Source organism: Eptesicus fuscus, chromosome 9, assembly GCF_027574615.1.
Source record: "Eptesicus fuscus isolate TK198812 chromosome 9, DD_ASM_mEF_20220401, whole genome shotgun sequence".
Classification (NCBI taxonomy): domain Eukaryota; kingdom Metazoa; phylum Chordata; class Mammalia; order Chiroptera; family Vespertilionidae; genus Eptesicus; species Eptesicus fuscus.
In genome coordinates, this window is record NC_072481.1 from 37,205,949 (window position 1) to 37,220,645 (window position 14,697).

The 14,697-nt window shown below is 49.5% G+C and overlaps 1 protein-coding gene across 4 annotated transcripts; it reads right to left on the bottom strand.

Moving 5' to 3' along the window:
* Positions 1 to 850: 850 nt before the first annotated feature.
* LOC103284048 (cytochrome P450 4B1) lies at positions 851 to 13,401 on the bottom strand. Of its 4 annotated transcripts, XM_054720615.1 has the most exons (14): positions 11,504 to 11,582; positions 10,729 to 10,796; positions 7,648 to 7,789; positions 7,423 to 7,467; positions 6,805 to 6,932; positions 5,909 to 6,033; positions 5,456 to 5,607; positions 5,197 to 5,303; positions 4,241 to 4,431; positions 2,884 to 2,957; positions 2,465 to 2,623; positions 1,812 to 1,876; positions 1,628 to 1,710; positions 851 to 1,239 (listed from the first exon to the last, which is right to left on the bottom strand). In XM_054720615.1, the coding sequence occupies exons 1-14, from the start codon at positions 11,565 to 11,567 to the stop codon at positions 1,056 to 1,058; spliced, it is 1,587 nt and encodes a 528-aa protein (XP_054576590.1). In that variant the 5' UTR covers positions 11,568 to 11,582; the 3' UTR covers positions 851 to 1,055. The 4 variants fall into 4 exon arrangements, with proteins under 4 accessions (XP_054576590.1, XP_054576591.1, XP_054576592.1 ...); XM_054720616.1 differs by lacking the exons at positions 10,729 to 10,796; positions 11,504 to 11,582 and adding an exon at positions 13,190 to 13,401; XM_054720617.1 differs by lacking the exon at positions 2,884 to 2,957 and having other exon boundaries at positions 2,465 to 2,598.
* Positions 13,402 to 14,697: the final 1,296 nt, after the last annotated feature.

Sequence of the window (14,697 nt, forward strand, 5' to 3'; positions counted from 1 at the left end):
ATGTGGTTGATGGTCCCCCTGACCCTTGGCTCTCTATTCCCTTTCTATTCCTCCATCAGCCTCTAAACCCAGCCCTGTTCTCTTGCTGGTTCTGAACATAGGTCCCCCTCCTGTCCCACCCTATGTCATTCCTAGATCAGGGTCCTGAATGCCATAGACAGACCTCCCGGCACACCTCCTGTTATAGTGGGATGCATTTATTTGCCTCCCTATCCTGGGGAAGGAGCTCTGATTCCTCATGTGGCCCCAGCTTGAGGTTCTACCCCAAATTCCTTCTTTGCATCTCGTACCTGGTTCAAGGCCTAATTCAGGCACTAACTTTTCAGAAAGCTCCTGTCTGTCATTCTACCACCTCCCCCAGCCAGAGCCCATACACCCAGAGCATGGGGTGACTGTGACACAGACATTTTCAATGGCATGAGTGCCAGATACCCATCTTAAGAGGTCATAAAACTTACCTGTGAAATCATACTCCATATTATTTGACCTTGACAGTGGTTACCTGGGTGCTTGCTTTAGAAATGTATTGCTCTGTAAATTTTTTTTTTTTTTTGCTTTAGGCAAATTCTCTATATGCTATTTTCCAAAAGCACATACATATAGTTAAACAAAGACAACCATCTCAGTTAAGGGGCAAGCCTCAAAAGCCATTCTTCTATCATGTGGTGAATGCCTGGTCATAACCATGAATCCCACGGAACAGCTTGCATTGCATTTGCTGTATTACCCAGGCTGGAATGTAAGTTTCTGCCACATTTTAGAAAGATTGCAAATGATGGGAGAAAAAGCAAGATCCTAGAAGCAAATAGGTGCTCACCACATTTGTTGAATGAATGAGTCAGCTCTAGACTACATGTATGATAAGCATTTATAGACACACATGTTTCCATGGCACTTCCCTCACAGTGACTGTGTATGTGGGTACCTACTCCCCATCTATAATACAAGCCTCCCAAAGACATGGAGCCACAGCTGCTCCACAGTCCAGCCTGGAGGGGGCCGTGTCTAGGGAGAGGCCACAACTTGAGCTATCTGGGGCCCTACTTTTGGCAGAACTACTTCTCAGAGCCTGAGCCCAGTGGCTTCAGGTGGAGGTAGATGCCATTCTTGGAGCGCAGGACCAGCTGGAGCAATTTGATGGGTGGCCGCAAGGGGTCCACGGCGAACTCAAAGCGGAGCAAGCAGAGGGCTGTGACCACCTTCATCTCGTTCATGGCAAACTGCTGCCCAATGCAGTTCCTGCAGTGAGCACATAAAGAGGCATCGGGCTGTGCCGTGTCCAGAGTGATGAAATCCAGTGTGCTCAGTGGCCAACAAAAGTCAATAATTATTTTTGTATGAATCATTGGCTGGACTCAAGAAACAGAGCTTGGGAGCATAGTAGGGTCCCAGACTAAGGAGATCCACATTGGGGGTCTCTCTTGGAATGACTTACCCACACCACCACCTGCTAGGGACATGAATTATATTGATGGCAAGAAGAAGGTTCCTGGAACTTAACCAGCATTAGAATCACCCAGCATGGTTCCCCTCATCACAGAGTTCCCCAAAGTGATACCTCATCCACAACATCGTCCATCCTCCCCTCCCTAGTCCTGAGGATATGGAAATTCGGGCATCTCCTTACCTTGGCCCAGCGGAGAAAGGCATGAAGGCGAAGGGGTGGCGTCCAGTTGCATTCTCAGGGGAAAAGCGCAGGGGGTCAAAGACCTGAGGGGATAGGCCTTGCTTAAATACCTGCCAGGTCCAGGGGTTGAGTGACCCCCATAGCCTCCCACCCCATTTGACCTCTGGGCCCAGAAATGGTGTACCTCAGGATCAGGCCACACTGCGCTGTTCCTATGGAGGGCATAGATGTGCAGAGAGACCAGGCTGTCTGTGGGCAGAGTAGAGGGCAGGTGACCAGGTGGTCCTGGGACAGCCAGGTCCACCTCCTCACAGGACCCAAATCCCCTCATGTCTGCCTAACAAGGCACCAACCCCTGCCTCTGCTCTGCTAGTGACAGAAGGTTCATGACAACCCTCAGCACATCAATGTGCTTATGATCATTATCATACCTATTTCCTGTAGCAACAGCACTGAGCACAGCACCCGACATAGACTTTTGTGGAAAGGAACAAAAAGGACTAACCCACCCCAACACAAGCAGGACAGGCAAAGACTCTTACACACTTTCTGCTATGTGAATGGTGCCTCCTGAAGTTGTTCAAGGCACTACCTGGGTGGTAGTACATGACAGCCTTGAAATTAAACCTGTAAGGAAGGTACTCTCCTCACAGAAGAGGAAAAAGAGGCTTAGAAGTAGAGAAATTTTCTCATGTTATAGAGCCAGGATTGGACCCAAGCCAAACACAAAGCATAAGTTCTCTGCCATTGTTGCGAAGAGTGAGCCAAAGGCACAGCGAGTGTCAGAGAAGCATCCTCAAGGCCTCCAGTTCCAGCCCTAAATTCATGCCATCTCACCTGCAGGTAGAGAGCGGCCATCCACAAAGCTGACAGGCTTGCTGAGCTGGCGGTACACCTGGGGTACGGGCGGGTAGAGGCGGAGGCTCTCCTTGATGCACATGGTCAAGTAGGTCATCTTGCCCAGATCATCCCTACCGGCAACACAACCAGTCTTTTCTGGAGATGGGGAGCCACAGGGTTCGGTGGGAAGGCAGGCTCCAGCCCCAACTGCCCCCCTCCACAACCAACCCAACCCCAAGTCTCAGAGGAACACAAGTGCACCAAGTGGTCGGGCCACACTGGACATGGGGTGGCCACTCAAACCCAGGGTTCTGACTCCACATTTCTCTATCCTTCCCTCATCTTCACTGCTGGGAAGGGAAAGCCCAGGACCCTAGGGGGGTGTGTGCACCCAGTCATCAAAGACAAGGTCACACCTGTGTCTCTCAGAGCCCCACAGAAGCCCCACAAGAGACAGTTGTTTGGATTCTGCTTGGATTCCCCTTTGGAGCTGGAATGGAAAGGAACAGAGGCTAATATTCATTGGTTGAATGAAGTAATAAATGCAGTAACAATGACAATATATATATTTCTCTTTTCCCTTTTGCCAGTAAGAAGCTCAGACACAAATGTGAGGTCCAAATATAACTACTATGCAATACCTTATTACATAACCCCTAGGTTTTTGCCTCCAGTCCTCATTTTTCATTTGTGTTTTACCATTTTATTGAATAAGTATCCTTTGAGTTGCTTCAAGTTCTAGATAGAATGAAGGAAAATAAAATAAATATTTCAACTCCCTGCCTCCAGGCTGTGTTCACATTGTTTCCCAACCTAGAATGCCCAGCTCTCTCCCTTTGCAGGAGTTTCACTTCTCCTTAGAAAGACAACTTAAGCCCCACCCCTTCTGATTTCTTTGCCTGTAACATGGGGTCACTCATTCTTTGTTTTTTTCTAGCTTTTTAATTATGTGAGTTAGTTTCTCTAAAATGCCCAAGGACAGCAAATTGGATCCTCTTCCTCCTCTTCTAACCCATACCCTCAACAGCACCTGACATGTGGCTGGACACCCTGGAAGATTTCCAACATCCAACCAATGAAAAATAAGTAATGGAGACTTCATTCTCTAAATCTTAGACCCTGGAATTGTGTGTCTCCCTCAAATGAATCTAAAGTTTCTCTCATCAGCTGAGCATTTTCTGCACCCCTGCCCAATGCCTAGCTCAGGTAATGACAAGAGGGGAGAAGGCAGGGAGAGAGGGATGTGGAGGCAGAGGGGTGAGAGGTTCCAGAGAGCCTGCAGCAAAGAAAGGTCAGTATCAATAGTATTGTGTTGGTGAGTTCAACTTGAACCAGGAGACAGAATAATTCAGTTTCTGGCTGATGGAGTTTAGAAAACAGCATTCTCTCCTTCACCATAGGAGTCTGGAGGCTGCACATGACTATCCAAAGGCAGGTGAGAAGGGGTCAGCTCCCTTGGTTTTCCCAACTCTGTTCATCCTCAATTTTTCTCTCCAGGAACCCAGAAAGGTAGTCAGGTTCTACCATCAGAATCATCACACAAGAAATTGGCCTCCTGTTGACAACCTTCTCTACATTACTCACATCGGAAAAGACTCCGCAATTGGAGAAGGGGTTCTGGGGAGCATCCACACATTGCAGGTAACAGGACAGATGCTGCTGCCTTCACCTGGTTTCCAGGATGTCTCTGTGTCATCTATGATGACACCAGACAGCACAGACACAGCTTGCAGCTGAGCAGGACAGACTGGGCTTCCCCGCAGACTCACTCACCACTGGAAGGAGTCCCTGTCTCCAATGATCTCACGGGCTTCCTCCCGACAGCGATCCTGGTGTTCTGGGTTTAGGGCCATGCAGTAGAGAAACCAGGAGATGCCACTGGTGGTGGTGTCATGACCTTCAAACATGAATGTGTCCACTTCAGCCCGGAGGTCTGCATCTGACAGCTTGATCCCATTTTCATCCTGGGTTAAAGTAGGCATAATGGAGCAAGCAAAGGCATGTGAGGTAGGAACCAAGAAGTACTCATAACAGCAGCTGTCAAATGAAGGTCTGAGGGAGGTTGTGAAAGCTGTGTTTCAGACTGAAAGTTAGAACCCTCCCCCAGATTTCTATTTGATCTCCCAAAATCATTTGGATGCATCCTATTCCAGGAAGCCTTTCCTGACCCCTCTGGCTAGTGACCTGCAACCTTACCCAGCCTGGACTGTTGATTCTGCTCATTTGACACACGGAATACCACTCGACAGAGGAAGAGATCTTGGTCAACATCCACTTCCCTCTTCACTAGACTGTAAGCATCTGGAGGGTAGTGCCAGGTCTTCCTCATCTTCTGCATCCCTAGCACAGGAACTAACCCATGGCAGGGTTCAGTGAATTTATGGAGTGAGTGAGTAAATGAGTGAATGAATGAAGTCGAAGGTTCTAAAATTCTAAGGTGCTGAGATTCTTCAGATTCTTAGAAGTCTAGAATTGGCCTTTGGGCCTTCTGGCATGTTACCCAGGGTCCCTGCCACTACATCTCTCCCCACTGCCACAGCCAGACACATCCTGCACCTCCCCACCTCTGAGCCTTTGTGTGTCATGAGACTAGATCATATTTGCTGCGGAAAGAAGAGGAAAATGCTTAACATCCCCTGCAGCTGTCCAGTAATCCTTGTCCCAGGAGGATGGTCTGAAGACCCCTCTGGGACCAGTTCTCAGAAGGGGCTGGGCAACTGTGCACTCACCCGAGCCCCCAGGAGAATGTCCAGGAAATCCAGGTACCTCCGGTTCTGGATCTTCTTCTGCTCTTTCTCATCTTGTAGGGCTGCCTTTCTTTCCCTGATGACTTGATCTGGGTCAGAAGTACAGGGTGTCACTGCTTGGGGCTCATCCTTTGCCCCCAGGGGAACAGAAGTCCTTCATGAAAAAACATCTCAGAAGGGCCCAGAGGAGCTAGCTTAGAACCTAGACTTCCTGTGGGCAGAACATGTGGGAAAGGCCCACCTGTGTGGTCATGGGCCACCTGGCAGGCCCGCAGGAAACGGCGGCCATGTGGAGTAAGCCAGTAGATGAAGTCATTATGGTACTGTAAGGACTCTATGCGCTGCTGCATCAGCAGAGTGAGATCGCTGACTGCCACGTAGTAGTTATTGTCCCTGCACAACAGTAGAAGCGGGGAGCACTTAGACACTGACCCACAGCAGAGCCCCGGCTGCCCCATTCTAGGAATCCAGCCCCAGCAACAGCGCTTTCTCCCTTACTCTCCCTACCATTAAGCCTCCCCATTAAAGCTTGAATGTGTCTCCCCACCATGGGCAAGGCCCGCGCTCCCCACAAGCAGAGGTTCCCTGGGGCAAGACACTGTCTTCTCTCAGACCAGGACACAGGAGTCCTGCCAACTCTCTTCTCTGAGCTGGCCTGTGTTGAGACTATGGACAGCTCCAAGTGCCCTCTGACCTGTGGCCCAGGCCGCTGTTTCCTTTGCCAAAGGTGCACTTCATGAGTGAGTCCAGTGCCATGTGGCCCACATCACTGAAGATGTCAAAGCTCTTGTCCTTACGAGCCTTTTCTTCCCACTTGTCCTGGAACCCAGAGAAGGGAAGTAATGTGGGGACCAGCAGGCTTTGTGTCCCATCCCTGTCCTCCAGGACCCTGCTGGAATGTGGGGGTGGGGCAGGTAGGGCTTCAGGCTCACAGGGCAGGACTAGGAGGCAGGCCTTGCACAGCACACAGACACACAGACTCTTTTCTCCATGTCAGAGCAGCCAATATATAAGAAAATTGAAGGGCCAAGAGGTGGTGAGCTGACCAGCACAGTGAGTGTATAAATCAGGCCAGCAGTAATGCTGGGGGAGGAGTTTCCTAAAGGGGAAAGGCTACCCTGAATAACCTCTAGGGATTATCCAGACCTGAGAGGCTGAGCCTGGCCCGGACCCCTGGCATCCTTTTAGAAATGATTTGTCAATGGTGTTGCTTTAGGCAGTTGTGGTAGAAAGAGAATGAGGAGACACTTTTTAGATATAAATGGATGTCCTCATATTCCCAAATATAGGTACCCCCTCATGCTACAGTAGGAGCCTTATCAGGTCCCATAGAGGCCCTTTGGTCTGGGAGAAATGGCTGGGTCTCCTGATGGACAGAGGGGCCAGCGATGCCTGGCCACGTGGAGCTCCACACCTAGTGAGCAGCCAGCGTACAAAAGGAGTCAGGCATAGCAAGGCTTGGCACTGCTCTAGGCAGGAAGGACCTCAGTGCCTCAGCGATTCTTCTCACTGCTCTCCTCCAGGGGAAATTGGGGTGGGGAGGGGCTGGCCAACAGCACAGCCTCCTAGATCTTGGCACGTGGAGCTCACCAGCATGATGTGTGTCGAGTCAGCAAACACCTTCACATAGGGCTTCAGCACATCATAATGGAAGCCAGGTGTGAGCAGCTTGCGGTGCTGGAACCACTTGGGCCCATCGAGGACCAGCAGGCCTTTCCCTGGGGAAGGGGTGGGGGGGGGGGGGCTTGTCAGTGCACACTATCCTGCCCCATCTCTGGCAGCCTGGCTCATCTCCTGACCCAGCTCCACCTTCCAGCCATGCAACCTCCAGTAACACCAGCCATGGGCCCACCACCATACCTTTTTTCAAGCCCTTGCCCTGGCCAGCACCATCTGTAATATCTCCTAGGATCAACTCTAGTGCCACCCTCTCCAGAGGCTGTTCCTTACACTCAGATTTTCCAGATCCCTTGCCCTGCCTGTCCAGGGGAGAAGACACACCCAGAAGGAGAAGGTACCTGGGCCTTACTTCCCTGACTGTCCAGGAACTCTCCTGTCTCCTCCCTGTCTTCTCCTCACTGAGCAGATGAGGTTAGGAACTGCACATGGGACCAAGTGGTCCCATGGATGAATAACTGACTGAGTAGGGACCGGGCAGGGAAGGATCATGGTCACCCAGCACCAAGGGCAGGGAAGGTAACCACTTACCAATCCACTGGAGGAAATAGTTATACACATCTGGGGCCTTCGGGTCTGTAGGAGACAGAGAAGATTAGGTAAAGCCAGGACTGGGGGATTCCTAAAAGAGGCTATTGATAAGCAGGATGTGAATCTCATCTGCCCAGACTTAGGGTGCAGGCCCAGGACTCCTCCCCACTGGTGTCCTAAGCCCTTTGCTCTCAGGAAGTGCCCCCCTCTTCCAACAATGCTCACCCCCTCGGCTATACACAGCTTTGGCGTAGTCAGGCTCATAGATGTTCAGGAAGCCAAGAAACTGTCCAAACCAGAGTGGGTGGGCGTAGGGGAACTGCTGAGCCCAGGATACCACCTTGTCCAGGCTCCCTGGCTGCTGTATCTGTAATGGTGACAGAAGGCCAGGCTGTTCAGACACCTGACATTACTAGCCATGCCCTAAGTCCCTGAGCCTGCCCCCTCCTGCCTGTCACTCAGTCCTATCAATCTCTGGGCCCAGGTGCCTCTTCAGACCCAGAGCCACTGCTTTAAGTCCAAGCCACCTACTTGCACCTGGGTTAGCTCAACAACCCCAAATTGGCCGACCTGCCTCCACCTGGTGCCACCACCCCTCTATCTAAACTGCAGCCAAAAGGAGATTTCTTTTCGGCATTGAAGCTTTTCATTAGAAAGATAATACCAGCTTGCTGTGCAAAAAGGAAACCACCTTAATTCCAGCCCTGTTAAATCACTTGACACATTTTTATTGAGGACCAACTATGTGCAGGGCATTGCCTAGACATCTCAAGGGAATGAGACAGACATGGTCCTGCCCTTTCATTCTATGGGGAAGACTGATAAGAAACAAGTAAACAGTTAAGTAGAATGATTCAGACAATAGTAAGTGCTAAGAAGGAAGTAAACACTGTACTACAAGAGAGACTAATAGGGAGATCTGCTTGGATAAGAGTGATCCAGATGGCCTCTCTTTGGAGATGACATTTAAGGTGAAACTCAAAGGATGGTAAGGAGCTGGCCATGTAAAGAGTAAGGGAAGAGCATTCTAGGCCGAGGGAACATTTACAGAGACTCTGGGGTGGGAAAAAGTGTGCTGTCTTCCAGGAGCTGCCTCATGATGGGACAGTGACTTGAGATAAGGGTGGAGAGACCATTCAAAGGGTGTTGTGTGCTCTCTGGGAGTTTCTCTAACCACATCTACTCACACAGAGGTGTTTATGTAAAAACAGAGTATACAATAAACACTTTTCCAAGCCTGCCCCTTTTTTTCATTTAACATATCTTGTCTTTCTTTTCAAACTAGTGCAATTACCTGTCCCTCAATATTTTTTCACAATTACATAGTATTCCACTATAAGAATGTATCATTATGTATTTACCCATTTTTTTCTATTTTGAGAGTGTCTTTCAGACCCTTCAATAGCCTGGCCATGGGTCTCAGAATAAAGTCTGAGCTTCATTATTTGTGAGAAGGCATAGCTAATCTTTATTAAGCACTTGCTGTGTGCCAGGCCTTCTTCCACACACCTTGCATCTTGATCTCATCCAGTCCTTACAAGTCGCCCTAGCTGGTTTTGCTCAGTGGATAGAGCATCGGCCTGCATGTGGATTGAAGGGTCCCAGATTCTATTCCGGTCAAGAGTACATGCCTGGGTTGCGGGCTTGATCCCCAGTAGGGGATGTGCAGGAGGCAGCCAATCAATGATTTTTCTCTCATCATTGATGTCTCTCGCTCTCTCTCTCTCTCTCTCTCTCTCTCTCTCTCAAGTCAATTATATATATTTAAAAGTCTATGAAGCCCCATTTTAGGGAAGAGGAGCCTAAGGTATAGAGAGATCTGAGGTTGCTTGCCAAGGACCGCACTGCATGATTTCACAAATGTCAAAGCACTCCTATAAGCTAAGTATTGTCATCCCCATTTTACAAATGAGGAGAGCAAGATTCAGAGAGCCTAAAAAAACTTGCCCAAGTTCACATATATTAAAAAATAGGGGAAATCCATATTCAAACCCAGGTCTGTCAAGCTCCAAAGATTGCTGGCCAGGGAGTCAACTTTCCTGGTTCACATCTCCCCTCCCTTATAACCTGTGCAGAGTCCAGTGTAATCTCCCCATAGATCTTCTCCCTCATTGCCTCTAACTTACCATCATGAGTTTAACGTGGCGGGTGGGGGTGTAAGAGTTTTCAGTGCCCTGGTGCACACAATGTCAAAAAGTTTATCACTACATCATCTCCATTTACCAGTAAGAGGGAACTCTGGTGTCCCTGACCTCTTTTCTGCCTCCTTTCTGGTTGGTGCTCCTGGAAGTGCCCCCTTCCTCCTGTGTATCTCTTATTTTTCCATATGACCTCCTGGGTTTTCCTTACCAACTTACTTTCTGATCACCCTGACTGCTCCCCTTCTCTTCATCCCTCCCAGGTTCAGAGAACCCAAGTGGACAGGGGCAAGGAGGAGCTTAAGTCACAAAGAAGCCAGACTCGCAGGATCTCTGGGGTGGAAGGACCCCTAGGCTGATCTGGTTTATCTCAGCTCCACTCCTTCCCACATCAGCCATGAGTGTGCCCCTCTGCAACATCTCCACTGGGGACAGGAGAACCTGAACTCATGCTGACCATGTCCACAGCTTGAACCAGCCCTCCGGCTCCCCATGCCCAGCTTTCTCCTATGTACTCCTGCCTGCCTCAGAAACCTGGTAGGGCTGAGGACAGCTCTTGACCCCACTACTGGAGCTACATCCCCATCAAAAGGGCTAGGGTGTCCTTTCTCAGAGGGTGGGGCGAGACAGGGCATGCCTAGCTAGCTTCTCTAAGTTACACAACTGGTCACCTGCCCTCTGTTCTGTCTATAGGCAGCCTGGTCTCTCTGCACATCTATGCCCTCCATAGGTACAGCGCAGTGTGACCCAACACTGAGGTACCTTAGTCCTGGGCCCAGAGGTGAATTGAGGTGGAAGGATGTGGTGGTCACCCACCCCCTGGACCTGGCAAGTTTTTAAGTAAGGCCTGTCCCTTCAGGTCTTTGATCCCCTGCATATTTCCCTGAGAATGTGACTGGATGCCACCCCTTTGCTTTTATGCCCTCCTCTGCTGGGCCCAGGTAAGGAGAGGACCAACACCTCTATGCAGTCTCAGGGGAGTGCCTTTCCTGGGCTGAGAGCTGGCATTCCTTTTCCCAACCCCAACATGCAGGTCAGATTTGTGGGTCCCTCCCAGGATCCCTAACTTTAGGCCAATAATATCGCTGAGCATCCGTTATGTACAAAGCCCTCCCTGGGCCCCAAGGTGGAATGAACAGGATTCTAGAAGAATAGGACATAACCCCACCTCAAGGGGACACATTCTGAGAATTGAGGAGGATGACAGGTAGATGCTTCCAAACCTCCAGACTATAACTGAAGAACAGAAGGTAGAAGTTAATTATGACAGATAGCTCTTCCCTTCCCCAGGCCCTTCCTTCCATCATTAGTCCTCCTCCTCCCTTCCTACTCCCACCATCACTAGGTCTAGGAATCAAACCTAGACCTGATTTTTATGGCCTGATTATGTGCTGAATGAAAAGGCAGGAATCTGGGGTCCAGCCTTGACTCAATTTCTGAACTACTACATGGACATAGGCAAATTCTTTGCCCTTTATGAAGCTCAATTTTCTACTTTTTACATTATGAAAAATTATCCCTCCCCTCCCCCTTTCTCAAGCTCCAATGTAGATCCAACCAGACCAGAGGTGCCAAGTCCCAGGAGAATGCAGAAGAGTTAGGTCTGCCATGGTTCCCCAGGAAACCTTAATAGTGCTAGAGAACAACCACCCCTCCCTGTCCTTCCTGGTGCCAAGACCTTTCACATATTTGTGTTAGAGTCAAGAAGCCAGACCTAAGCCATGTTCCAGGCCTTCTACGCACTCTCAAGTTGGGTCATGGTGGGATTTGGGGAGAAGAGAGAGCCAGATCTTATATGGGGGTAGGAGAGCAAAGTCCCTCTTCTAGAAAACCCAGCTTGATAAAGCAAGGGGAGGTGGAGGGGATATGAGAGAAAAGGGATTGAAGGTCTCCCAAATGCCTCTCAGACCACCATTAGGGTTAGACTGCAATCTTTCCATTACCTCCTTCTGTAGTTAGCAAAGCCTCTTCCAAACCCGTCCTGATTCCTCCACTTGTCTTCTCCATCACTCTTTCTCTTCTATAGATACCCCTCCCTAATCTCCAACATTCACTGTTCATTCAGTAATGCCTACTCTGAGCCAGGCTTTGTGCTAGACCCAGAGGGTACAGGGATGAATCAGACCAGATCTCCATCCTCTAGGGGTGAGTCTAGTGGGGAAGATGAACAAATAAACAGACGATGACAACCCAATGAGACAAGTGTTGAGATACGGAGCATGGGCTGTTGGAAACTCCTGGTTAGGCACCCTACCCTGCCTGGGGCAGGGGAGGCTCTAGTGTCAATTTTCCCCTCTAGACAGTAAGCTTCTTGAGAGCAAGGCCTGGGTCTGATTCATCTTCCTGATGAATCCTTTCCTTTCTGGGTGTCTCCAAGGTGCATTTAGATTACTAGGCCATCCTGAGAGAGGAGTTATCTATAGGGGCAAAAAAATAAGCCTGGGCAATCCTCACTTAAAAGTCAAGTTCATTCCCAGCATCAACCATGGAGGAGAGGCAATTCCCCAGACTAAGAATGGGGGAAGGTACTCAGGAAGTAGAAGAAGTAATTATGCCTCTCTCTGAGTCTTAAACTCTGGCATCTATACCTGGGCTCCCAAACCCAGCTGCAGAGCAAAACACTCATGAAGGTTTTTAAATTCAGGCTGGTACTTGCAATATGCTAATTAGGATCTCCAGGGACTGGGAGCCAAGGAATCTGCTTCTCCCAGTTGATTCCAGTGCAAGTGTTCCTTGTCCTGTGTTAAAAAACCTCTGACCTAGTTCCCCATCTAGGTAGGGAGCCAAGAGGTGTTCCTGACAATGAGTGTTAAGGTAGTCTCCCCACCCTGAGGTAACTGGGGAGGACAAGTCATGATCTGAACCCAGGAACATGCCACTGCTCCTGAACCAGCCTATAGGTGTGGCCAGGAGAACCCCACCTTTGGGGGCACCAATGGGAGGTCTCTCAGGTAGTAGCACTCATTTTTGCCTTCACTTTAATTTTCTTCCTTAAAAATTGAAATCTTAACACTGCACAGAACAAAGAGGACACTGGCTAAACTTTAAATGAGATTGCCTAATTTTATTATTATCCAGGGTTTTTGCACTGATACTATAAACAAGCCCTTATCAGAGCTCTGTCTGAACCTTGGGCCTCAGAATGATGGAAAGGAGTCTGTGGCCTGCCTGGTCCTCAACTTTAAAGTGCCCCCACTGGAGTGGCTCAGCAGTTTAGCGTCTACCTATGGATCAGAAGGTCACTGTTCAATTCCCTGTCAGGGCACATGCCCAGATGGGGAACTAGACCACCTCAATCCCCATTGAGGGGCATGCAGGAGGCAGCTGATCAATGATTCTCTCTCATCATTGATGTTTCTATCTCTCTCTCCCTCCTCCTCTCTGAAATCAATGAGAAAAAAATATATATATATATATATATTTTTTTTTTAAGTGCCCCACCCAGGCAGGCTCAGAAGGCAGGATCGAGGTGAAATCCAGTGGAAAAGCTGAATGGGAACCATGGCTCGCTCCCAGGATACCATTTCCCTGCCCAAGTAGGTCTCCCCGCAGGATATTGGACTGGATTCTCTAAAGGAAAAGAGGCCATTTTCCTTCTCTACTCCTCCCTCCTCATATCCCCCACGTACCTCAAGGGCATGCCCAAAGAGCCAGTGGGTGGGGGGCCCTGGGAAGCTGTCCATCGCCCTGGCCAAGAACTGCCGTCGCACCAACAGATGAATGAACTTGAGGAAACCTAAGACCAAGATCAGTCCCAAAGCCCACAGGCCCAGGCGGGAAAGGCTCAGGGAGAGCAAGGCAGGCACCATGGCTGAAGTTGCAGCCACCCAGTCTCCTCCCACTGCCCTCGGGTTCCCTTATACTCTAGACCCAGGCACCTTGCCAGTTCCTGCCCACAGCCCTGCCCACAGCAGCCCAGAATGGGCGGAGCTTCATAAGGCAGAGACAGCAGCCCCAAAAGTTACAGACAACAGAAGAGACAGTCTGCCTGGCCGACTAGTTCCAAAAGGGCTGGAGAGAAACAGATGGGTTCCAAAGAGATCAGACAATGGTTATCCTGCCTTGGTTCCTTGGAGGAGCAAACAGAAAGCAATTCTTTCTATAATCATTGCCATAACGACTGCCTTTTCCTATGAGCACCTTGTTGTTTCAGGCGCTTTCTACACACTATTTCATTTAATCCAAACAAGGAGGTCACAGGTACTACTCTTTATACCCATTTTCCAGATAATGAACCTGAGGCTCCGCTTACCTGTGCTTTCCACTGTCCTTTTCCATATGGGCCTCTGGGAGGGCTTGCATTTATGCCAGGCTCATGATGCTTTGAGTCCCTTTTTAATGAGGTACTTCAGTAACAAGTTTCTAGCCTCAGAAGGGAGATTCTGAGTCTGAAAAGGGCCAACTTCACCCCAAGATCATAGTACAAACTTGACCCTAAAGAACATATAATATTACCTTCAGGGTGATGAGGAGGATCATCAAATTCAATCCCTCCTGGATTGATGAAGGGAGTCACTTTGGCCCAGAGAGGGGCAGGGAATTGTCCAAAGCCTCACAGCAAGGCAATTGTAGCTCTCAATTGCCCAGCCCAGAGTTCTGTTAAAGAACAAGGTTGACCCAGGCCCCAGCTTTGCCTGGGGAGGGTTTGCTATTTCTCCCTCCAATCCTGGGTTGTAACAGTCAGGGCCCCACAGGAAACAATTCACTGCATATGTTTCAGATGAAAAGACATGGATGCAGGGCTCTTTTCAGTGGGATAGGTAGAGTTAAGGAATCAAACAAGGTAGGGTGTGGCTCCCAGAGACTAGCAGCAGCAGGAAACCCATTCATATGCCTAAGCTAAAGGAACAAGGGGGAAATATAGCATTCTTGGAGCTGATGGGGGAAGCTATTGCCAGAAAAATTACTCTAGAGAGGGGAGGATCAGAGAAGAAATGTCCCACCTTTCCTCTCCACCTCTTCCATTCTCTAAGTGGTATCTCCTATCAGCCAAACCCAACCAGAAGTGAGATGGCAAGGGAGCCTCAGGGAGTCAGAATGCAGAAATCAACCTCCCAGCAGGGCAAAGAGCAAAGTCTGGGCCTGCCATGGAGGCAGCAGTGGGCAAACTAGCAAGCAGGTGAACCTGGAACTCTGA

Coding starts and splice junctions, on each gene's coding strand:
- LOC103284048 (XM_054720616.1), bottom strand. CDS start 13,369: ATGGTGCCTGCCTTGCTCTCCCTGAGCCTTTCCCGCCTGGGCCTGTGG. Junction 6,034..6,804: donor ACTCGACACACATCATGCTG/GTGAGCTCCACG, acceptor TCTGGGTTCCAG/GACAAGTGGGAAGAAAAGGC. Junction 2,958..4,240: donor GACAGGGACTCCTTCCAGTG/GTGAGTGAGTCT, acceptor TTTCCATTCCAG/CTCCAAAGGGGAATCCAAGC.